The sequence below is a fragment of the Rana temporaria genome, chromosome 5, assembly GCF_905171775.1.
Source record: "Rana temporaria chromosome 5, aRanTem1.1, whole genome shotgun sequence".
In the NCBI taxonomy this organism is placed as follows: domain Eukaryota; kingdom Metazoa; phylum Chordata; class Amphibia; order Anura; family Ranidae; genus Rana; species Rana temporaria.
The window spans coordinates 328,927,081-328,952,462 of NC_053493.1; the positions used below are offsets into that span (position 1 = coordinate 328,927,081).

At 43.5% G+C, this 25,382-nt stretch overlaps 1 protein-coding gene across 1 annotated transcript in view; it reads left to right on the forward strand.

Annotated features, from left to right (window-relative positions):
• The first annotated feature begins 2,141 nt into the window (after nt 1-2,141).
• The window catches only part of NKAIN3 (sodium/potassium transporting ATPase interacting 3), a 646,854-nt gene continuing 623,613 nt past the window's right edge, over nt 2,142-25,382 (forward strand). The window contains exon 1 of the mRNA XM_040354267.1: nt 2,142-2,531. Coding sequence (XP_040210201.1) covers nt 2,478-2,531 — 54 coding nt within the window. The 5' untranslated portion in view covers nt 2,142-2,477. The remainder of the gene's footprint in view (nt 2,532-25,382) is intronic.

Here is a 25,382-nt window from a genome sequence, read left to right on the forward strand (position 1 = left end):
CGCACTCAGAAGAAGAAGGGTAGGAGATGTCAACGAGGAAAATTAGAAACCAGTGGCGGTCACTCCATTAGGGCCGCCGCTTCCCTAATTCATGAGCCTGGCCCCTAATCTACATGCAGGGCACCAGACACATGGATTTCAATGTTTTTTTTAAACAACATAATTAGAGCCTGAGGCTCTAATTGGCTTCAAAAAGGGTGGGCTCGGGGGCAGGGCCGTCTTTAAGGCAGGGCAAAAGGGGCTGCTGCCCTGGGCCCAGTCATTGTTGTAGGGCCCAAAGCAGCTGCCCCTTTGAGCCTAGACTGCCTAAAAATAGTTGACAAGTGGATTTGGGAGGGGCCAAGCAAATTTTTGCCCAGGGTCCAATCCATATTAAAGACGGCCCTGCTCGGGGTGGGGGCGGCGCAGAGCACTACGCCCTGAGCCCACCCACTTGTATGACAATAGCAAATTATTATTTTCTATTGTCTTCCTGCTTCTCCTCCCAGCCAATAAGGAAGCGGGTCTTAAGACCCGATTGGCCAAGAGGAGAAGCGATAATATTGGCCGGGAGCAGAAGCAGGGGGGAAGCCGACGAGGAGGAGGTGCAAAGGAAAGCCACTGAAGCTGCCCGCGACCTAGATGGGGTCTAGGTCGCGGGGCTGGTGGGCAGATGGACGAGCGGGCGAGTGATGGGGCGGAGGGGTTTGATCGACCGACCAGGCAAGCGACAGGGGGGGTATTGGGTGGTTTGTTTGCTGCCCCCAAAAAAATGAAATAATGATAGGTATCGGGACCTTAGTATCGCATTGAATGGTTTGTCTTAAAACCCTAACTGCCATTGGACAGCTTGGTCTTTTAACCACTTGCCGACCGCGCTATAGCAAAAATACTGCTACAGCGCGGTCAAGTTGTTGTGACACGACGTCCCTGGGACGTCCTCGTGCACTTCCTCGTTTGCGCACCCCCTGAGACGCGCTCGCGGAAGTGTCCGTGCTCGCCGGGTCCAGGGGACCCGCCGCAACACGAATCACGGTGAAGAGCCAATGATAGCGGCTCTTCACCACCTGATCGCTCTCTCCAATGAGGGAGCAGACAAATGTAAACAAAAAAAAGGTCATCCCGAGGTCTTCTCTTCTCTCCTCACACCGATACAGCGTGTGAGGAGAGAAGCGATTTTTAAAGTGAGTGAAAATCTACATTGTGCCCAGCAGAGCCTAGCAGTGCCACACAGTGCCACTACACTACCCATCAGTGCCCCTACAGTCCCAATATGTGCCACTACAGTCCCCACCAGTGCCACTACAGTCCCCACCAGTGCCCCTACAGTCCCCATCTGTGCCACCAGTGCCACTACAGTCCCCACCAGTGCCACTACAGTCCCCACCAGTGCCACCTCTGCCACTTCAGTGCCCATTGGTGCTGCTAGTGTCTGTCAGTGCCGCACCAGTGCCACTACAGTACTCATCAGTGCCGCCAGTGCTCCATCAGTGCCACTACCGTGCCCAGTGCCACTACAGTGCTAATATCCCATTTTTTTTTTTACCAACAATATGTAGCAGTATACATTTTAGGCCAAATTTATGAGGAAAAATTCATTTTTTGCAAAATGTTATGATAGAAATGAAGAAAAATTCATTTTTTTTTACAAAATTTTGGTTCTTTTTTCATTTATAGCGGAAAAAATAAAAACCGCAGAGGTGATCAAATACCACCAAAAGAAAGCTCTATTTGTGGGGAAAACAAGACAACAATTTAATTTGGTTACAGTGTTGTATGACTGAGTTATTGTCATTCAAAATGTGAGAGCATCGAAAGCTGAAAATTGGTCTGGTCAGGAAGGGTGTTTAAGTGCCCAGTGGTCAAGTGGTTAAAGGAATTGGAAAAATAACAGACTTACCGGCTGGATCTACAAGTGAAACTAAAGGAAACCAATGTAGTCATCACATCTAATAAACTAGTAAACTGCAATATATTGCATTTTTGTTTTCTAAGTTTAATAACGCTTTATTGTCAGAAACTTTAATACATATATATACTGTATATATATATATTTGATGAGTGTGTTTTGCTCCAATGCTGAGTTGTAGATGGAATGTGGAGTACCCTGGGGAGGGCATGCATTTTATGCGCAGCAGATGGCAGCAGAAAGCCTTCATCCGGCTTCTAGAATTGAAAAGTCAAAGGCAAAAGAGAAGAAAGGAAGGAGAGGTCTGAGCTGTGGATTTGTGGGCTCGATCTTGGTCCGTGTTTGGGATTTTGGGTCGGGATTTCGGGATCAGTGATCTGGGATTTGGGGAGCAGCAGGCGGCAGGATCGGGGTGTCTCTCTGGCTGCAGTGTCGGGACATTCTACATTGGGATCTATAGTATCTCCGGGGCAAGGTGCTGAATCTGACAGCAGCCCTAAGAAAGTGCAGCTACGCCTAAGGAGCTGTCCAGCTGCACTCCGTCTGCCAGCCTGTGCCCGACACTCCGGGGGTACAGTGATCACACACCATGGGCTGCTGTACTGGGCGCTGCACATTGATCTTTATCTGCACTTTACAGATGGTGAGTACATCCCATCCACACACTTTTACATCTCATCATCGCTCAACTTACTGCTGCTGCTGCTATCTCACTTGGACTGTCTGCAGCTTTGTCTAGTAAAATGGCTATTAATATTACAATTGCTGGATTGCATTTTATTGACCTGCCAGGAGATAAAACAATTGTCGGGTTTTGATCCCATGCCATGTTATATTCTGGGCACTGGAGTGGTTTTAGGTGCTTTGACACTTGAGTGGTCATGTGACTGGGGGGCTATTACTGTCACTGCTATCTGCATGCTGCTCAATCACTTTCTCTGATATCCCATACAGCTGGACATGATCAATGATCACATGTGTATATATGTCACCAACCATGGGCTGCTATATATTGCTGGAGACTAATGTGCAGGCTGCAGTCCAGTTAGTCCCAGTATGATGGGTCCCTTTGTGGTTTAACACATCCAAATGTACATCTTCTTTTGTCTGTGCTCAGAGATGCAGTTGCAGGGAAGGAGCTGTCACTTTACAGATAGTACTGGATCATTTTCTCTCTGTCAACCAACTAGTTTGCATAAAACTGACAAAAGAGAGATGTCATTTTTTTTTCTTTTCTTGCTGCTGTTCACTGCTACATTGTTCCCAGGCTGGGCTGGAATGGTCCTGAAATTGCTCTACAATTGTGTTATTGTTCATTTAACTAAAAAGGGGGGTTAGAGCGAGGAAAATGTGTTAGTTACTGTCAGGGAGGTGGTGGTTTTCAGTTGTAAATCCAGGCATGGTGGTGTAGCATAGTACAACTTCTAGTTCTATATCATGGGTTACCCAGAATGTTCTCAGTTGTGTACTAAGATAGTAAAGTGTGATGACAAAGTTCAATGTAATGTGTGTAAAAGGGCACTACACCTAAATGATAGCTTTGATTATGTTAGAAAGTATCTATGCCAAAAATTAAAAATGTAATATATTGTAGCTTACCAGCTGTGATGGCAGCATTAGTTTTCTTTTTTCAGGCTTCAATACTTTAGAATGGGTTGCAAATTGCCTGCAGGTTTCCTCACGTCCAATTCACATAGCAGGAGATTGTGACCGGCTCTCTATGGAGTCGGTTTACACATCTGCGGAGAAGCTCCGGTGTGATTTGCATGGAGTCCTGTGCTTCTTTTGGTCCATTTCCGGTCTGAATTCAGCTTAAAGTGGAGTTCCACCCATAAATATAACATTACATCAGTAGTTTTAAAAAAAATTCATTAGTCCTTTACAAATTTTTTTTTTTTTTTTTAGATGCCTTCAAAGTGTTGTTGCTATGCAGTAGGGTTGTCCCGATACCACTTTTTTAGGACCGAGTACAAGTACCGATACTTTTTTTTCAAGTAGTCGCCGATACCGAATACCGATACTTTTTTTAAATGTGTCCCCAAATGCAGCCATGTCCCCCCCCCATATGCAGCCATGTCCCCCACATATGCAGCCATGTCCCTCTAGCCATGTCCCTCACATATGCAGCCATGTCCCTCTAGCCATGTCCCTCACATATGCAGCAATGTCCCTCTAGCCATGTCCCTCACATATGCAGCCATGTCCCTCACATATGCAGCAATGTCCCTCTAGCCATGTCCCTCACATATGCAGCCATGTCCCTCACATATGCAGCAATGTCCCTCACATATGCAGCAATGTCCCTCTAGCCATGTCCCTCACATATGCAGCAATGTCCCTCTAGCCATGTCCCTCGATGCGGCGGCACGATGCGGCAGGAGCGGCGGGGGGGGAAAGGGGGGGGAAGTATTCTATTTAGGTATCGGGGGTCTTTGCGCGAGTACGAGTACTCCCGCAAATACTCGGTATCGGTCCCGATACCGATACTGGTATCGGTATCTGGACAACCCTACTATGCAGAATAGTTAATCTTCCCACTTCCTGCACCTAGGTGCTTAATGCTTCCTAACCTACACCGCACAGACTCCTGGGAATGTAGTGGGTGTAACTTTCCAGGAGTCTGTGCACTCCCCAGTCTCAAAGAATCATGTGACTTGGACAGCACAGGTGCTGAAACCTGATCTGACACTGCTGTGCAGCACTGAGCATGTGCGAGATTTGCAAGACTGAAATCCAGGAAGTCATACAGTCTGTCTTCATGATGCACACACTTAAGATGGCCCCAGTCAATTTCTATTTTATAAAGTGTCTAAATGCTGTAACAACCTAACAAAACGGACCTTAGTTTACAGACTAACTTTACTAGAATACATTAAGCTTGTGTATTACAGGGGTATTTATATTTAAAAAGTGAAATTGTGGCCGGAACTCCGCTTTAAAAATGTAGGCTGAAATCGGACCTGAAACAGTGAATGGAGACGCACCAGATCCCTGCTGTGAGCCGCTCTGTGCTCCAGTCTGAACTCAGCTTTAGCCCTGGTTCACATTGATGCTACTTTGAAATCGCACTACTTCACTTGAAGTAGTGCGATTTCAAAGTAGCAAGGTCAGCGTGATTTCAGCTGCTACTTGATAGACATCTGTGTGGCTTCATGCACATATGTCTATGGAAATCGCACCTGAAATCGGCAAAAGTAGTGCAGAAACTACTTTTGCAAATCGGTGCGGCACCACAAAATCTGTGTCGCACCAATTGGAACAGTGCCTTTGTCTCCAATAGGCTGCGACTTTTCATGCGATTTGATCTCTCAAATCGCATGACAAATCGCTCCAATGTGAACCTAGGCTCCAAGAGTTTCTTCACCCTGTTTGAAAAAAAATAAAATAAAAGTCAGCTTCTACAATTACTGTAGCTGCTGACTTTTAATAAAAGGACACTTACCTGTCCAGGGATCCAACGCCATCCTCACCCGGCTAGTTCTTCGCCATCCCCGTTGCTGGCATGCCAACTGTGGGAAGCCAGATGTGATTCCTTGCAGCTATACACTTGGCTTCCCGCTATGCATGCATGAGCCGAGGTGTGATTTTTTAAATGGTCCCACAGCCTCCTGGGACCTATGACGTGTCCCAGAAGGTTACTAGCGGGTGAAACTTCTGGTGAAATCACCTAAGCCACCCCCCCTTTTTTTGGAGGACATAAAGTGGAAATTCCCCTGTAGGGTGAAGTTCCATTTTAAAGTGATAAACTCTAATAATTTAATCACTAAATATGCAGCTTCTTTTTTTTTAAAATCCTTGTCCATGTGCCTGTTAAACTAGTGCCATGGAGAGGAAAGGCTTGGTGCAAAAGTAGGCACTATTAGCCAGATTCATAGAGAGTTACGCCGGCGTATCAGTAGATATGCCGTCGTAACTCTGAATCTGCGCCATCGTAAATTTAAACGTATTCTGGAAACCATATACACTTAAATTAGGCTAAGATACGAGCGGCGTAAGTCTCCTACGCCGTCGTATCTTAGGGTGCAATTTTTCCGCTGGCCGCTAGGTGGCGCTTCCGTTGAGTTTGGCGTAGAATATGTAAATGACTAGATACGCCGATTCACGAACATACATGCGCCTGTTGCAGTAAAGATACGCCGTTTCCGTAAGAGGTACGCCGGCGTAAAGCTAAAGCTGCCCCCTAGGTGGCCTAGTCAATGTTAACCTCTTGACCACCGCCCCATGTCAAAAAGACATCCTGTTTTTAAAGTTGAATATCTCGATAACGGCAGCAGCTGCTGCCACAACCGAGATATTCATCTTTTCAGGGGGCGGTGGTGTACACGATAACGGCGGTCTCCGCGGCGGATTCGCCGCGAGATCGCCGTTATCGGTGGCGGGAGAGGGCCCCCCCCTCCCGCCGCTCTCCCGCGCCCTCCGCCGCTTACCGGAGCCGTCGGTAGCGGCGGAGGGGATCGGATGTGTCCGGCAGCTGAGCGGGGACGGGACTGAAGGAGAAATCTCCTTCACCCGTCCTCATAGCTCTGCTGGGCGGAAGTGACGTCAAAACGTCAGTCCCGCCCAGCCTCTTAAAGAAACATTTTTTTTTTTGTCATTTGAAAAAATGAAATTTTTTTATTTTTTTTTTATTTTTTTGCATTTAAGTCTAATTATGAGATCTGAGGTCTTTTTGACCCCAGATCTCATATTTAAGAGGACCTGTCATGCTTTTTTCTATTACAAGGGATGTTTACATTCCTTGTAATAGGAATAAAAGTGATCAATTTTTTTTTTTTTATTTCAGTGTAAAAAATTATAAAACTAAATAAAAATAAATAAGAAAACCAAAAAAATTTTTTTTAAAGCGCCCCATCCCGACGAGCTCGCGTGCAGAAGCAAACGCATACGCGAGTAGCGCCCGCATATGAAAACGGTATTCAAACCACACAAGTGAGGTATCGCCGCGATCGTTAGAGTGAGAGCACTAATTCTAGCCCTAGACCTACTCTGCAACTCAAAAAATGCAACCTGTAGAATTTTTTAAACGTCGCCTATCGAGATTTTTAAGGGTAAAAGTTTGACGCCATGCCACGAGCGGGCGCAATTTTTAAGCGTGACATGTTGGGTATCATTTTACTCGGCGTAACATTATCTTTCACAATATATAAAAAAATTGGGCAAAATGTATTGTTGTCTTATTTTTTAATTCAAAAAAGTGATTTTTATCCAAAAAAAGTGCGCTTGTAAGACCGCTGCGCAAATATGGTGTGACAAAAAGTATTGCAATGACTGCCATTTTATTCCCTAGGATGTCTGCTAAAAAAATATATATAATGTTTGGGGGTTCTGATTAATTTTCTAGCAAAAAAATTGTGATTTTCACATGAAGGAGAGAAGTGCCAGAATTAACCCGGTGGGCAAGTGGTTAAGTATGGCTGTCGTTCCCGCGTCAAAATTTAAAATTTTTACGTCGTTTGCGTAAGTCGTCCGTGAATGGGGCTGGACGTAATTTACGTTCACGTCGAAATCAATACGTCCTTGTTGCGTACTTTGGAGCAATGCACACTGGTATATGTCCACGGACGGCGCATGCACCGTTCGTTAAAAACGTCAATCACGTCGGGTCACCCCCCATTTACATAAAACACGCCCCCTCATTTGAATTAGGCGCGCTTACGCCGGCCCCATTTATGCTACGCCGCCGTAACTTAGGAGGCAAGTGCTTTGTGAATACAGCACTTGCCTCTCTGACTTATGGTGGCGTAGCGTAAATACGATACGCTACGCCGCCGGAAAGATGCGCCGCCGTACCTGAATCTAGGTATATATCTGGGTCCCCGAGCTAGGGAAAAGGACAATCAAATAAAATTTGAAATGTAAACAATAATTCCATATGGTAGCATATAGAAAATAGTTTTTTTTATGGGACTTTTTAGGTGCAGAAAATACACAGAAATATAGAAAAATATATAAATTTAATAGGTTAAAATATGAATACAAAAAGGACATTCCCAAAGATGATCTTATAATACAGGCAGAAAGTGCAAACTAATTAGATCTCGACATGTTTCACCATTTCAATGGCTTCTTCAGGAGAATTTATTATCAGGCACTGCATAGCCATATATGATCAATATAATGAAAAATAAAGAATTATAGAAAAACATACAAGTAAAAAAATATTTGTAAACAAATACAAATTAACCTCAATTTCCCAGATTGACAGAAAACATACAGCACAGTGCATCGGTTTTTGGTTCCGATAATAACTCCATATAGGGTAGTCCATAAAAGTCCATATGGAGCTCACAAAGATGGCAGCTTTGTGTAGGAGTAAGAAGACTCTGGAAGACAACACAAGCGCCATGACTAGTGCCATGACTTCTGCCCCATGTTTTTTAGGGTGGCTTCTTTATCTTGCAGAAACCTATGGAGCCACCGTTGCATGCAGGGACTAAAGTTGTGTCTCTCCATACTATGTGCATCAATAGAAACACACAGCCCCCTAGTTTATAATGGCAAGGCACTCTTCTACTCTCGCTACCCTTCTCCAAATTAACAGACTGGCTTCAGACTGAAAAGTCCACTGTTAACTCTTTCCTGTGGAGACCGGAAGTTCAGGGAAGCAGCACTGGGAGGTGGCAGTATGAAATTTGTAAACTGCAAATGCTGGGTTAAGAATTGTAACAAACAGTTTACTGAAGGAGAATGTTTTTTTTTTTATTGTGCTCAATTTGTTAAAATAAAAGGTTCTGAGGGTTTATTAATACTTTAAATGTCACTCAGTTATCTGCCAGAAAAACATTTCCAGGGAGGCAACAGACACTCACTTTACTGTAGCTTTGGAGAAGCAGCATTGTCACTATTTGGACTACAAATGCTTCCTCCTCTCCTTATCTTCAATACCTGTAGGAGGAGGTGTTTTGTAGTTCCCAGATTATAACTGGGAAGGCATATAGGGCCATATTCTGAGTAGAGTTACGACGGAGTATCTCAGGAAACTCCGTCGTATCTCTCTTTTTTGACCCGCGTATCTATGCGAGTGATTCCTAGAATCATTTTCGCATAGATACGCTGAAGATCCGACATGTGTAAGTCACTTACACTGTAGGATCTTAAATGTAATTCGCCGCCGGCCGCTAGATGGCGTTTACGTTCAGGTCTCATTTGTTTATGCAAATGAGCTGGATACGCTGATTCCCGAACTAATTCACGTTGCGTAGCCGTCGCTTACGTCGTTTGCGTAAGTGTAAACTTACCCCTGCTATATGAGGGGTAAGTTTACGCAAGTCCGCCGTATCCATGTTAAGTATGGCGTCGGGTCCGCGTCATCTTTTCCCGTCGGGTACGTCGTTTTCCTAAGTCGTTCTTGAATACGACTTTACGTCAATGACGCCCAAGTCGGCGTCATTGACGTTTTCCGCCGAGAACTGGAGCATGCGCACTGGGCTATTTTTAGCCTGGCGCATGCGCAGTTCGATCGAAACGGGGGGGGCGCTTAATTTAAATACAAGCCGCCCCCTTTGAAATACGCGGCGATGCGCCGGGCCTTTTACACTACGCCTCCGCAAACTACGGAGCAAGTGCTTGAGGAATACGGCACTTGCTCCAGTAAGTTGCGGCGGCGTAGTGTAAATAGCTTACGCGAGGCCGCCGCAGATTATTGGAGAATATGGCCCATATACTGTAGTTGTTTGAGATTTCAGTTCAGCTCCCTGCAAGTGAGAAGGAAACTGTTATGGCTGTAGCACATGGCCGAAAATCAGGGCATATGGCCGTAGAGAGTAAAATACACCTGTTGCTGTGGCACCTGGGAGCGCGATTCAGTGTAAATCCCTGTTATGTGCTTATTTTTTTAACAAAAGGAAAGCTTTGAAAATGACCCATATGCGAGTGCCGTCAGTTACACAAATATCGCCTCGCACAGCATATTCTGTGATGCATCTCAAAGGGCAAAATCACACTACTTTGGCTCTCAGGTGCCACAACAACAATTATATTTTACTCTATACAGCCATACACCCTAATATATTGCCACGTGCAAGCGCCCTTATTCTGGCCAGATTAACAGGAATTGTTCTGTACTTTCAGAAATGTTCTTAGCCTGAAAAAATGAAAACGAAAGCAGCTGCCAACCCCACATCTAAGGACTGGTAACCTGCTTGGGTTAAGATACACTTTAAAAAGCTTTAAATTGCTTTCCTTCAGTATACTAAAATTGTTGGACACAAATTCCAAAATGATGCTGAATAAAAAGGCTTTTCACAGATAGATATGTCAGAGCTGGAGGCGTATTCCAGAACTATTAATATCTGAGATGAATGTGGATATGTTAAGGGAAATATCTCCAGCCCTCAGCTGACCTCCTTCCCTGTAATCCAATGAAAGTGTAAGTTCTGACAGTTGGCTCTATGCCACCTTTCACCATGGGGTTAAAGAAAACCTGTAGTGAGGATGCATGAAGGCTGCTATTACTGATCTTTCCCTCTGAAAATGCTATCTTCCTGGGTGCCATGATGATCCAATGGCTTTAGTATTTAGGTCACAGACCTAGAACAAGTGTGCAGGTTTAGGGGTTGGACTTTACACTGACATTACTGTTCTACATTTTAGTTCTTAGTCAATAACTCTGAAAGCCCTGAAGCCATGGATAGCCAGCATTTTTACAAGGAATTTGGCAATAGCATAAATGCCATCTGTCCTGGAATTAGCTGGGACAGTCCTACATCTAACTGCGCTGTGCCATTAATTCTGGCTGGGTCCCGAAATCACAGCATCAACCGTGAGGTACTGAGTCCGATCAGGGTATTGGGGGGGAATGTGGCCACAACCACAAGTGTTCAGTTTCCACATTTATAAGGGTGGAAGCATCAGAAAGGTGGGCATGATCTGGGCAAGATCACCTGGCCCGAAGGTGGGCCTGTTAAGTGTGGGGCATGGGGTGGCAGTGGGACCGCCCAGAAAGTGGGCATGTTAAGTGTGGGGCTTGGGGTGACAGTGGGACTGCCCAGAAGGTGGGCATGTTAAGTGTGGGGCATGGGGTGACAGTGGGACTGCCCAGAAGGTGGGCATGTTAATTGTGGGGCATGGGGTGACAGTGGGACTGCCCAGAAGGTGGGCATGTTCAGTGTGGGGCATGGGGTGACAGGGGGACTGCCCAGAAGGTGGGCATGTTAAGTGTGGGGAATGGGGTAACAGTGGGACTGCCCAGAAGTTGGGCATGTTCAGTGTGGGGCATGGGGTGACAGGGGGACTGCCCAGAAGGTGGGCATGTTAAGTGCGGGGCATGGGGTGACAGTGGGACTGCCCAGAAGGTGGGCATGTTAAGTGTAGGGCATGGGGTGACAGTGGGACTGCCCAGAAGGTGGGCATGTTAAGAGCAGAGCATGGCTTGATAGTGGATTGGGGACTGGGAAGAATATATTGGCAAATATGTAATGGTAGCCTCTATATTTCTGGCAGTCCTGGTTGAATACCAATATTTTGTACTTTTATCATACAAGGATACATGTACATACATATCTGCAAATGTTATTAGCATCTGTTTTAAATAAAGCAACTTGTACTCCAGGTTTACTGGTCCTAAGGGGAAGATATTTTCCTACTCACAGCAGACATTCTATTACCAATGCTGATGTAGAACATTAGAGGCTTCGTCTTTTCTCCTGAAATATCTAGTCCGTCATGCAGGAAAAGTAAATAAAAATGGAATTGTCTCAAGTTCCGTACAAGGAAGAAGATTTTCAGTGAATAAATAGGTTTTCTACTTTTAGTGAAAGGCCGACCACTGCTTTATACCCATCTGTGGTGAAGAACATGAATGGGCTGCTTTTGGCACAGTACATGCATATGAAACGGCATCCAAAACGCGTGATGAAATCTGTGTCATTACAGTCTGTAATGTTCACTTTCTGCATTGATCTCATACAGTCCCAGTGCCATTGCCTTTAATAGCATACATCTCTACCTCTGTATTACATGCTGTGCTAGAATGCCAAAAAATTGTATTTCGCTTTATTAAAGTGAAACTCCATGAAAAAATGAAAGACTGTTAGCATCAAGTTAGCATTAAAATATGTCCATTAACAATATTCTTTTTATGAAAAATTATCCTTTTATTACCAGAACGTTAGAATGTTATGTTAGAATGTTCAACTGTAATCCAAATGACTGATCCCCCAAACCTTGTCCAAAGCTTTGTGGCATATATTTAACAAGGTGTTGGAAACATTCCCCAGAGATTTTGGTCCATATTGACATGATGGCATCATGCAGTTGCTGCAGATTTATCTGGTGACTGGAGGCCATTGGAGTACAGAGACCTCATTGTCATGTTCAGGAAACCAGTGGTGATATGATTGGAGATTTGTGACATGGTGCATTATCCTGCTGGCAGTGGCCATCAGAAGATGGGTACACTGTAGTCATAAAGGCATAGGCATGGTCTCAGGTGGGCTGTGACATTGATGCTTGGTTGGCACTAAGGGGCTCAAAGTGTGCCAGGAAAATATCTCCCACACCATTACACCACCAGCCTGAACCATTGATACAAGGCAGGATGGATCCATGCTTTCATGTTGTTTAAGCCAAATTCTGACCCTACTATCTGAATGTTTGAAAGTTTGAAGTACATGAACTATCACTAAATGTGGACTGTTAATGAATTTGTAGCATGGATAACTTCATTAGAATATCATGATCGCTATATTAATTTCCATAATGAGCACTTTTTATTTGATTGACACACTCACATTACAAAAGTAATTGTGATATCATTTAGTCAATTTTACCTGCTGTCTTAGCCTGGGGGTTTCCCTCGTGCTCCTCTCTCTCTCTCTCCTCCTCCTCCTGACATCACAGCCAGACCCCGCCCCAGTGCCGAGGAGAAGATTCGGTGAAGTAAGGCCGTACGGAGAAGGGTAGGTGGATCATAAGGCTACTTCTCCGCCAATCACCTTACACAAAGCCAGTAACTCACCGCTTATGGTGGTGTGAGCCCCCCCCCCCCCCCTTGGCCAAGCACGCCCATACACACCATACTGTTAGTTGCCCATATTTGTAAGTGCCAGTGCCGCTACACCAAGCTGGCCGTCGTGGGCTGCATGTGTGCGGGAGGCAGCCGCCAGAGCCCAGAAACGGCAAGACGGGTCGAGGGGGCTTTCTCACATGCAGGGGATGGCTTTTTTTTTGTCACCTCTGTGCAAAGTGGCGCCCTAGGCCTAGGCCGACACAAAACTTCCAACAACACCTTGACATGCCGCATTGGCTTTTTTGTGGCATTGGCACAGTAAAAGCTTCCTTCTGGCAGGCAGCTCAACCACTGAGCTCTTTTTTGTTCAAGTATCCTTGAATTGTGCTCCTTAAACACAACCACACCATCTTTTTGAAGAGCAGCCTGTATTTCTCCTGTGGTTACCTGTGAGCTAACTAACTTATTGACTATTTATACCCAGACACTAATTGTGATTTAAAAGCCACAAATGTGTGGAATTAACCTTGCGCCACCTTCTGTGTTTGTACCAAGGCCAAACATCCCAGGGTATGTAAACTTTTTATCAGGGACATTTAGGTGATTTCTGTTGTCATTAGGATTAAAAAGGGATCCAAAAAACTATGTGATGGCTTCATGTGATTGCTATCCATAAATAAAAGACAGTTTTTTGGCATGATCAGTCCTATTTTCAATATTAATGCCAAAATGTCACAATTTCTGCTAGGGTATGCAAACTTTTGAGCATGACGCTATTTTATGTTACCAAACATCTTAAACCAGTGATGCTCAACTTACATGATTTAGGGAGCCGCAAGTGCACAGCCCCTGTTATTACCAAGATATATTTTAGTAAATGTATTACTACAGTAAGCTGTCAGAAACTGCAGACCAGTGTTAATTTTGACGTCAAATTGCGATTTAGTTTTAGTTATAGTGTTTTGACTAAAATGCATTGTTTTCGTTTTAATCGAATTTTAGTCAACTTAAATCTCCAGTACTTTTCAGTCGACTAAAATCTAATGTGTTTAGTTCAATTTGAATGCATTATATAAGCATTTCTTTTAGAATTGACAAACTCATTATACTGTATACTCCTGTATACACACACCTCTCCCCGTTCTTCAGCTTCGGTGACCGATCGCGGGACACCGGCGGCGATCGGGTCCTCGGGTCCCGCGGGCACGGTCATGGAGCTTCGGACCGGGTCACGAGGCCGCCGCTGGTGGCGCGCTCGCAACACCAGGGCTGGGCTTAAGGAATCACATACAGGTATGTGATTGTGCCCAGCCGTGCCATTCTGCCGTCATATATTGGCGTGAAGTGGTCTTTAAGTGGTTAAAGTAGTTGTAAAGGCTGAAGGTTTTTTACCTTCATGCATAGAAAAAAACTTTTGTGTGCTGCTCCCCACCAGCCCCCCCCCCAATACTCACCTGAGCTCCCTCTCGATTCAGCAATGTACACAAGAGCCTTGGCTGTCCCGAGACTCCCTCTTCTCATTGGCTGAGACACCAGTGGGACCCATTGACCCTCACTGCTGTCAATCACAGCCAGCAAGCCAATGACTAGAGCCAGGGGCGGGACCGAGCGGCGACTCTATGTGTATAATGGACTTATAGAGCAGGGCTTAGTAGCAAGCACGAACCAGTGCCCCCATAGCAAGTGCTGGTTTGAGGCACTAGTCAAGGGGTAGGAGCCAGGAGCACGGGCAGGGGAACCCAAGAAGAAGAGGATTGGGATTACTCTGTACAAAACCACTGTACAGAGCAGGTAAGTATAACATATTTGTTTTTTGTTTTTTTTAAAGCCAATCCGTTAATATCACTTTAGGGATTGGTAAGCTGCAATATATAAAAAGTAACTTTTTTGGTTTGGTCCTTCACTGGCTTGAGTAAGCAGCAAAATAGATCTCTATGCAGGGGACCTGAAGGCCGCACAGTTAGTGCCTAATGGACTCAGATTGGACACCAGAAGCTAAAATGATAAGTGGATTCAATATTGTGGTCATTGCTGGGCTAAATCATAGAAAATATATTCTCTTACAGTACTATTGAAGGATTGAAAACCTCTTACAACCGATAGCTGATCACATGGCATAAAAGAGTAGAATAGTGTGTGCCCATCTATGTGGGAATAGTTGGATTTCTGGGACTCACAATCGGAGCACACAGCTACAGCATTATCCAATCTTAAGAGAAACAGGAGTGAGTGGGAGCAGGGGAACAGTTGCTGAAGCTAACCCTATATCGTTCCCACCCAAGGAATTAATGGACTATCTCGGTACTGATAAAAACCAATATACAATGTTGTATAAAAAAGTTTATTACAGATAAAAAACAAATATACAGTTGACATTTTAAAAGGGAAAAAACGTAGACCACAGGGACAAATGGGTAAACTGGAAAGAGTTAAAAAAAAACAGGTGATATGCGGAAAATCTGAGAGAGATATAGAAAGGTCAAGCAGCATTAGGGTTAAATTAGTAAAGAAGGGGCAGTGGAGTCACGACATGGTGGGGGGGGGGGATTCGGAGGTGGGGAGGGGGGGAATGTGGCGCTCAATTTATGTATTCCCCCATCCTTTTTTTTTTGTTTTTTTTGGCTGTAAAAGTTACTTACTCGTTATAAAAATTGATAATATATAAAAAAAAAAAAAAAAAAAAGAAATAGCATGAAAAACCTATAAAAAGCAATCAACTATCCGCAGATGATGCTAAAACTTCTTCGGAGACGATGGGGGTCCATCTTCCATGAGAAAGTCACCAAGAAAGTTACTGACTGAGCGAAAAAAAAAAAAAAAAGAAGCTCAGGGTGCCCCCAAGAGATATCTGTGATTTTCAATTTATAGATTGGTCAGGGTCTCTACTAGTTTTGCGTTAAATCGCTTCCTCAGGAGAGCCAATCTATGGAACAAATAATACAGTAAGAAACATAAAAACAAAATATGATTCAAAATGAGTAAGATTACAGCATATAATACATAAGTAGCAAAAATAGCTTACCCAATTAATAAGGGGTCATGTGCGAACCCGAACCCAACTAATTTAGGGGAATTTGGGGAATTTAGTTGGGGCGGCCCGGGTTCGCACATGACCCCTTATTCATTGGGTAAGCTATTTTTGCTACTTATGTATTATATGCTGTAATCTTACAAATTTTGAATCATATTTTGTTTTTATGTTTCTTACTGTATTGTTTGCTCCATAGATTGACTCTCACAAGGAAGCGGTTTACTGCGAAACTAGTAGAGGTAGAGACCCTGACCAATCTATAAATTGAAAATCACAGATATCTCTTGGGGGCACCCTGAGCATCTGTTTTTTCCCTTTTAAAATGTCAACTGTATATTTGTTTTTTATCTGTAATAAACTTTTTTATATTACATTGTATATTGGTTTTTATCAATACTGAGATAGTCCATTAATTCCTTGGGTGGGATAGAGGGTTAGCTTCAGCAACTGTTCCCCTGCCCCCACTCACTCCTGTTTCTCTTTAGTAATCCGGATGATGGTACATTGTTATGAACTATAATGTTTCTTTATATGAGGCTATACTCCAAACTTCTTCATTTTCCAATCTTACATGATGAATGATGTTGGGTATATCAAAAAAGTACAAAACCTTTTTCTACAGTAAATTGTACCAAGTTGCAGGGTTTGTGTCCTTTCGGCTTGGTTGTGCGGATGGGTGAGAGTAGTTCCGGCGAAATCGAAGAGGCTCAAAGGCACTTTGAATTTTTTGGAGCAAAGTCGCACTGACATTTGTGACCCATTGCATTCATATAATCGCATAGGACAGCGTTTTTACTTGGTTTCTCCTTTGTTGGTCTGTGTCCCCTTTCTACGTTCATCACTTACTTTGCTGTAATCTTGATCAATGATTTCCCATTGCCTGTAGCTGAGAAGAAGGTTTCAATGGCCATATTGCCCGCTTTGCCTTGTATTCTTTTAGCACCAGCACTTATAAATCCCACAAACCTTTTCATGTTCCACCATGGAATTCAATGATTAATACCTTGTACGGAAACTCTGACTTACTGCGTTGAACTATAAAGCAAGGTCATGGTATTTTAGAAGCAAACGGTAGATTTATATTCCTTTTACTTAAGGTCATTTGAGTTCTAGCTGGAAAGTACTTATTGCTAAATCGCATCCGCTCTTTTTAGTATCGTTAAGAAAGATTTATTCTACTTTCCATCCATAACAGTGCCCATCTTAGTTTAAGTAGTACAGAGGAAACAGCAGAATGTGTTGTTTTGTTTGAGGAGCAACTGTTCTACCTGCTACACCATTATTGTCGTCCATTAAAGCTCAACTATGAGACACAAATTCATTCTGCTCTGTATTCAGGCCAGGTTTACACTTTTGTGTTGCAATAACGCTTTACCATGCGCATTACTGCAGCACACAATACCACACCATGTCCACCTTACTGTTTTTTGGTGCCATTTAAAATAAACCCAAATCGCAGTAAAGCAACAAACTTGTGTTTCCGCACTTTAAAGAGGAAGTAAACCCTCTCGGAAAAAAAAAAAAATCACCCTGCAAGACAAAGGCATAATGAGCTAGTATGCATAGCATACTAGCTCATTATGAATTACTTACCTGAGAACGCAGCCCCCGCAGTGGTCCTCATTTGCCTCCTCCAACGCCGCTATATCTCCCGGAGTGACTTCCTGGTATCACGGCTCCAGCGCTGTGACTGTCCGGAGCCGCGATGACATCACTCCGCCCCTAGTCACATACTGCTCCTGACAATGTCCCAATGATGAAATGCGCTGGGAAGTGGGCAGGCGGGCTTTGGCAGTCTGACATCAATCTGACATCATCCCACACATAGTACCCACATAGTACCCACTTGCACCAGGCAGGAAGAGCCAATGGAGCCAGTACACAACATTTGAATACACTGACATACCTTGAAATGGATCGGGCGTTGGTACATGTGAGTGCATTGGTGTTTGTATTTTTTTTTATGTTTTTTTTTTCTTTCTTTTCTCCTTTTTGTTAAATAATTTTAATTGCTATTTCAAATAGGACAATACATATATGAAATCACGCAAACAGCATCAAAAGCCATCAAATCGCATCTTAAGCCCTGTACACACGATCGGTTTGTCTGATGAAAACGGACCGATGGACCGTTTTCATCGGACAAACCGATTGTGTGTGGGCCCCAGCGGTTTGTTTTCCATCGGTGAAAAAAAATAGAACATGTTTTAAAATATTCCTATGGATAAAAAAACGATAGAAAAAACGATTGTCCGTGTGGAAGTCCTTTGGTCAAAAATCCACGCATGCTCAAAATCAAGTCGACGCATGCACGGAAGCATTGAACTTCATTTTTCTCAGCACGTCGTAGTGTTTTACATCACCGCGTTGGAAACGGTCGGATTTTTGACTAATGGTGTGTAGGCAAGACTGATGAAAGTCAGCTTCATCGGATATCCGACGAAAAAATCCATCGAATTAGATTCCATCAGATATCCGATCGTGTGTACAGGGCTTTACTGTCCCTTAAATCTGATGTAGTTAAAATGTTACCATGTTTAGATCATAAGTATAATCTACATCATCTTTAAACACAAACCTTAAATTTTTTATTTCCACCCACTCCCCTTCAAGAAAAAGTAAAGGGGGGGGGGGGGGGGACAAGAAATACGAAAAAAGTAAAAAAAAAAAAAGGGGGGGGGGAAATGAAAAAGGAAAACACCCCCATGACAGATAAGTAAATAACGCTATCAAAAGCTTGAGGCCCCATACACACGAGAGGATTTATCCGCGGATACGGTCCAGCGGACCGTTTCCACGGATAAATCCTCTCGAGGATTTCCGCGGATTTCTATGCGATGGCGTGTACACACCATCGCATTGAAATCCGCGCCGAAATCCTCTGGCGATGACGTGTCGCACCGTCGCCGCGATGATGACGCGGCGACGTGCGCGACGCTGTCATATAAGGAATTCCACGCATGCGTCAAATCATTACGACGCATGCGGGGGATCCCTTCGGACGGATGGATTCGGTGAGTCTGTACAGACCAGCGGATCCATCTGTTGGGATGGACTTCAGCAGATGGATATGTTCTGCATGTCAGCAAATATTCGATCTGCTGGAATCCATCCCAGGGGAGATATATCCACGGAAAAAGATCCGCTGGCATGTACACACCATAGGATCTATCCGCTGAAGCCCATTTGCTGGGATTTATCTGCGGATGGATTCTATGGTGTGTACGGGGCCTGAAAGAGAGTTGATATGAACAAATATGTTGTATTCTGACTCGCTTTACTTATTGTATATGTTGAATTTACTTAAAAACAGGGGTACAGCCCCCACCAAATACTGTAGCTGCTGACTTTTAATATTAGGACACTTACCTGTCCAGGGATCCTGCAATGTTGGCACCCGAGACCTTTTTCTGTTCGGCTCTCAAGTGCTGGCGCCACCATTCGTGGTAAGGGGAACTGGCAATGAAGACTTTTGGCTTCACAGCTGGTCCCCTACTGCTACAGGAACATTAGAGGACAGCTGCAGCTGCTGTCAGCCTGTCATTGCTTTGTTCAAGCTTCCTGAGAGCGTCTGTTCCCACACACCTGGGATCCCGGCTGCAGTTTTCTGCAAGATACTTTGCACACCATGGAGAATTTGGCCGTGTTAATGAGGCCTAAGGGTTACCATAAGCAGCAATTTATTATGTAACATCGCGTGGATCTGCATTGCAGGAATGGCAATGAACTGTAAGGAATAATCTAATAAGAACAGGATTGGCTGTGCTCTGTGCACACTATTGGTCGCTTTCACTGTTGCTCGATTTTCTGCAATAAATTCCAGTTGTTTACTTTGCAGACATTCCTGCTTTCACTCTTTGAGATTTACAATGTATTGTTGCCAGTGGCAGAATCGGCTCAGAGACTGACAGCAATGAGGATAAAGAGAGACTGTGAAAAGAATGTACTTTGATTGGGATGTCCATTCTGGATGAAATCTCAAAAATATTCCGATTGCACACCTTCCGGAAAAATGGCCAAGTAGAAAAAGGGTGCTGAAACGATCACCGGCTGGGAACCGGAAAGCAAATCATATAATATATATTCGCCAGCACACCAGGAATCATAACGTCCAAAGATTTAATGCATATCTATTATGTCAAAAAGAGCAACGTTTCGAGGCCACGCAGGACCTCTTCGTCAGGCAAAAGAGGAGGTCCTGCGTGGCCTCGAAACGTTGCTCTTTTTGACATAATAGATATGCATTAAATCTTTGGACGTTATGATTCCTGGTGTGCTGGCGAATATATATTACATTCTGGATGAAATTCGCTACTTTTATTACCTAATATCAGGTTGGCTGTGCTTGCATCTTTTCTCTGACTGAGGCGCAGCAATAGTGGCATAATGTGTGTTGTAAGAGTCTTAATGCCAGCTTAAGGCCCCGTCCTACAATTAATGGCAGTAGATGGGTAGGGAAATGTGGTGTACATGGGCTTCGGGGAAGTATAACATACAATTTGTTTCATATTTCTTTGGCCTAGAAGCCAGAGGTGTGCTCGTGTTTATGCAATTACCGGCGTATACCTACTTACAGCCATTGATTTTTATAGGCAGCAGTTCACAGCACTTGTGGCTCCTGGGTGGGAAAAAATGGCCAAATTTTACTTTTGTGCAGCCTGAAGCCTAGTACACAGGGGCCAAATGTTGGGTGGCATTGGCCGGTTTAATAGACAATTAAGTACAATAAAGCGCATGTGGTATAACATGTAAAGAAAAAGAGTCCTTGGTGCAAAGTCCTGTAAGCTAGGTGAGCTTGTAACATGAGTTTACAGTCTGTTAAAACCAGGCAGCCATGCAGAAGGAGCTGAAGCGACACTCAGGTACATATGATAAAAGAAACAATCAAAGAGGAGCAGGCGCCATTGGTTAAACTGTACAGCTATTTATTTGTATTGGAGATAGAAATAAAAGTACTCACTGTATTTGTAAAGTTTCAGGCATGTGGTTTGTTGTCATGTGATTCCGTCAGGGCCCAACCGATAGATTTGAGTGTCCTAGGGTCTCTGTCACAGCGCTGGTGTTTGGCTGTGTTGCTGGTGTTGTCTGGCTGGGTCCATGCGCTTGGTTGTGAGGATGTGAACGCACAGATGTGCCAGAGGAGCCGCCGGAGCGCACGTTGAAGCGCACGCTTGTGGACGCTATGGTTGCGGGGGGAATGATGACGTCATCGACCGGAGACAGCAATGTGCGACGCGTTTCCGTGCATGTGCTGTGGTTCGATAGGGGAACGTACACACAGCGCGCACCTTTGTCAAGCTGCTCGACAAAGGTGCCACTCAAATCTATCGGTTGGGCCCTGACGGAATCACATGACAACAAACCACATGCCTGAAACTTTACAAATACAGTGAGTACTTTTATTTCTATCTCCAATACAAATAAATAGCTGTACAGTTTAACCAATGGCGCCTGCTCCTCTTTGATTGTTTCTTTTGCCGGTTTAATAGAAACCGGGCGACATTTGGCTCGTTTGTACGGCAGCCGGTCTGGTCTTAAAGTGTATGTAAACCCTAACAATAAACTTGTCTTATTTGGTCCATTTTGGTATGTTAAATATACCATTGAAAATGTTCTGTTTGATAAAAAAAAATACTTGTTGATCCTGACAGAAATACTCCCAGTGTAATCTCAAGAAATCTAATTAGAGATATTTGTTTTTATCTTGGACAAAAGGATGATTAGTGTCTATGTTGTAGAGATCTGAGAGTTGAATAGTTTGAGTAGTTTAGCAAAAGACAACTGTACAGGGCTGACACCACTCAGTCCACAAAAGTGCTGTGTTGGGAAACCACAAAATGACATAGTTTTTTTCTAGGGGATAAAACATGGGGGGGGGGGGGTGTATAGGAGAGGTGTAATTATTTTTTTGGCATACACTTTATTCCTCAATCCAACAGTCTTCCCCCCTGGTGGTTCCGGTTGTGATGACCAGACCCCCTGTAGGTGGGTGCAGCGTGGTGCCACAGCAATAATACACACAGTCTGGATGCAATGTAAAGAATTTGTATTGAATTATCCAAGAACAAATTCCAACAGGGTGTAGAGATGAAGGTTTCAGCTGAACTGACAGCACCTTTTAGGAGGGACTGAATGCGGCCTGGCCGTCTCGTGTCCAAGTGGGAAGCAGTCCAGAGAAGTTGTGAACCCTACACTTTCCTTCCTAATCTGGAACTTTTCCTTGCCTCTGGTACTGTCCCTGACAGACTGGGGGAACCTGTCCCTACACTACCCACTCGCAAATGCGTGCCAAAACCCCGGGAGCAAGGCTTAAAAAGACTCTGCTGACCCAAGATGGCCACCAAGGGTTACCTGGTTGCAGCCCAGGAAACCATAGAGAAGGAGAGTTTCCCCTGACTTCCTCTCCAGGCTGAGATGCATCTCCGGTTGGGCGCCACCTACAGTGGAGGAAGTGGATTGCTCCTGCTTATACACCCAAGCAACACTTTTTGTGATGTCATTATATGATGTCATTACAATGCAAGTCACATAATTTAATGAGTATTTATTTCATTTGTTTATATATAATATTTTTTTTCTACCAGGTCTAAACTTCATAAAAGTGTGAAACATAAATATGGATGCATTATTCCTTTAATAATTGCAACTAACATTTACCATGATTTGTAATTATGTACTCATGATGAGGAATTAATGTTTGTGCCTTTAAGCAAATGGAAGTCCATTGCCGATCAGGACATATTACAACACAGCGGGCTCTTAACTATCTTTCCTCATTTGCTGCATTGCCACCATCTGTTGCTATGGCTTCAGTTATACAAAATCATTGCTAGATACAAAGCTGGGAGACCAAATGTCCAAATGCAGCTACCATATACACACATTGCTCTTGGCATAAACAACCGGGTTATTTCAATGTGACAAAGGCCCTAGACCAGTACAAATACATGGGACAAGTTCATGACTTAGGGGTGCCTATGTACAGTTCTCTGCACATACAGTTTATCATTCATATGAAATCAATGTATTTACTTTGAAGCAAAACTGTTGGCTAAAATCACATATAAAAAAAAAAAATTCAAAATAATTACGCACTCTGATTTGCAAAAAGTAGTGGTTTAGCTACCTAGCTATTAGTTCTCAGCCCCAGTAAAATTAATCAATTGAAATGTAGATGTGGGTTGCTTTAGACATGTGGAGGAGATCTTCAGAGGAACTCTTCTGCACTAAATCCTGAGAGGGATGAGCAGTGTGACTTTGGAAAGGTTGACTTGGCAGATTTTGACCTTGGGCACACAACGTTTTTTCTGCTGCTCCTAGGGGCATTTGGCATTTTTTTTCTAGCTGTAAATGCCCCTGCATGTTAGCCTATGAGTCCTTGCACATATAGGCATTTAAAGAAGTTTAAGGCTAGGTTCACCCATATGTGAACTGATGCGGGTTTCCCCACATTCAATTCGCAACACAGGGAAGTGTGACCAGCTCTCAATGGACCTGATTCACACAGCTCAAGGGGTGGACGCGGTCTACATTTAAAAAGGGTCCTGTGCGTCATTAGTTCCGGTTGAGGTGCAAATTTAGGCCAAAATCTGGACCTGATTTGCACCTGAATCAGTGAACAGGAACGCACCGGACCCCATGCTGTAAGCTGCGGCCTCAGTATATGTGAACCAGGCGTTTAGAGGCAGAAAAAAACCCACAGCCACTGCATCCAGGAGTAGGAGAGTTTTGTCAGAAAAAATGCTGGATGCATCTAAATGGGTGAAAACACATCTAAACATACCTAAGCACTAGGCACAGTTAGAGCCCTAATTTATTCAATGGCCAGAATAGATTATTATTATATTATGACCAATGAAATGAACTAACGCCCAAGCACTTGACGCCTAAACATGTTACATGAGTTTAAAAAGCAACAAGCATTTTTTTATACCAAAACTTTCTGCCAGTAAGAAAGGAGTCTAGAAGAGTTGGCAATACAAAAAAAAGGGTGTGGGTACTTTAGGCTGTATGTAGGGTAGTTTCATTTATTTCATTAGGAGCCTATTGCACTATAAACATGTGTTAACAATGCTTTAACAACGCGTTACCTTGCCATTCTTTTACTTTACATTGGTTGTTAAGCCACCTTAAAATATGGAAAACAGTTTGTGTGTTATAGTGGGCCTCAGCATGGGTGGGTTATCAACTTCTGTAACTAAATGAATATTACTGCAACTTGCCACACCACATTTTGAGCATTGTGGTATTGCACATTCAAATGTGTGCTTTAGTGCAGCACATAAATATTGATATGGCCTTCATATTTTTTTTATTTGTGTTCTTTCCTTTTTTTGTGTGTATTACATTATTATGTTAATATTAATACAGGATAAAAAGGGAGACAGCACAGTTATAATACAGTTATAATACAATTCAATACAAGAGGGTTAGGAGGGCTCTTCTTGTGAGAACTTACAGTCAGGCTCCATTGACACATGCAGGACTCCAAAGTTGCAAGATTTCCAGTGCAACTTTGGAGCGCATTTGAGTAGGACTTTGATCCGACTTTACACTTTCTGGACCTAAGTCAGAGTAGTGCAGGCACCTTTTCAAAAAAGCTGCGACTTTAGGCCTCATGCACACTGGACATTTTTGGACATTTTACAGCTGCTGTTTTTGGCTTCAGACTTCTTTTCTACAGTCAATAAACTCCCCATCATGTTATCCATGCACACATAGGCTGTTATCAGCCATTTGTTGGCTGGGGTGTTTCTTGGCTTTAAAAAAACAAAACAAAAATAGTGGGTTCTAAAAGGAAATCTATGAAGATAAATGATTTGCACTGTATCAGACTGCTGGAACATTGTTTGTCTTGTGGTGACTTGTCTAATGGACAGATTAGACAAGTTTGTGTGTTTCCCATTGTGTGCCTCCTAGGTGTGAATTCCCATTGTTAATATAGTTACCTATTGTTTCTGTATGTCTGCCTGATTATATCTTGCAAATGTGATTAATATTGTGACCACTTTACCTTGTTATGGAATCATTGTGGGATGTTATGTGTTTATGCTTATAATAATTGTGTAATGTACAGAACTTTGTATTCAAGTTTGTAGGTGGCAGACTGTCTGAGTAGCTAGTTGTTAATTAGCTCATGTTAATTAGATTGATGTTTATGTTGGCTGTTCTTTAGCTATGTTAATTATCTTACTTTTTGCATAACGTGATCAAGTTTTTTTTGTGTGGTAAATATAAATTCTGTGTGAGTTTACAATAAAGTGAGTTCCAGTCTGCATCTAAGCTAGTGTCTCCTAGTCCTGGGTGCTCAGCGATAATACCTGTTTGCTGGGTCCAGACTGGAGGAAGCTATATCTTGACGTGGGTGCTGGACAGTTTTGTCTGTTCGCATTCATAAAACTTCCATATAAAAATATATCCACATGAGCGTCACCACCACTCCAATAATGCAATCAAATATAGTCCATCCATGTGAAGCTTTTCTCTATATATAGGGAATTCCTCCACATGCAGCC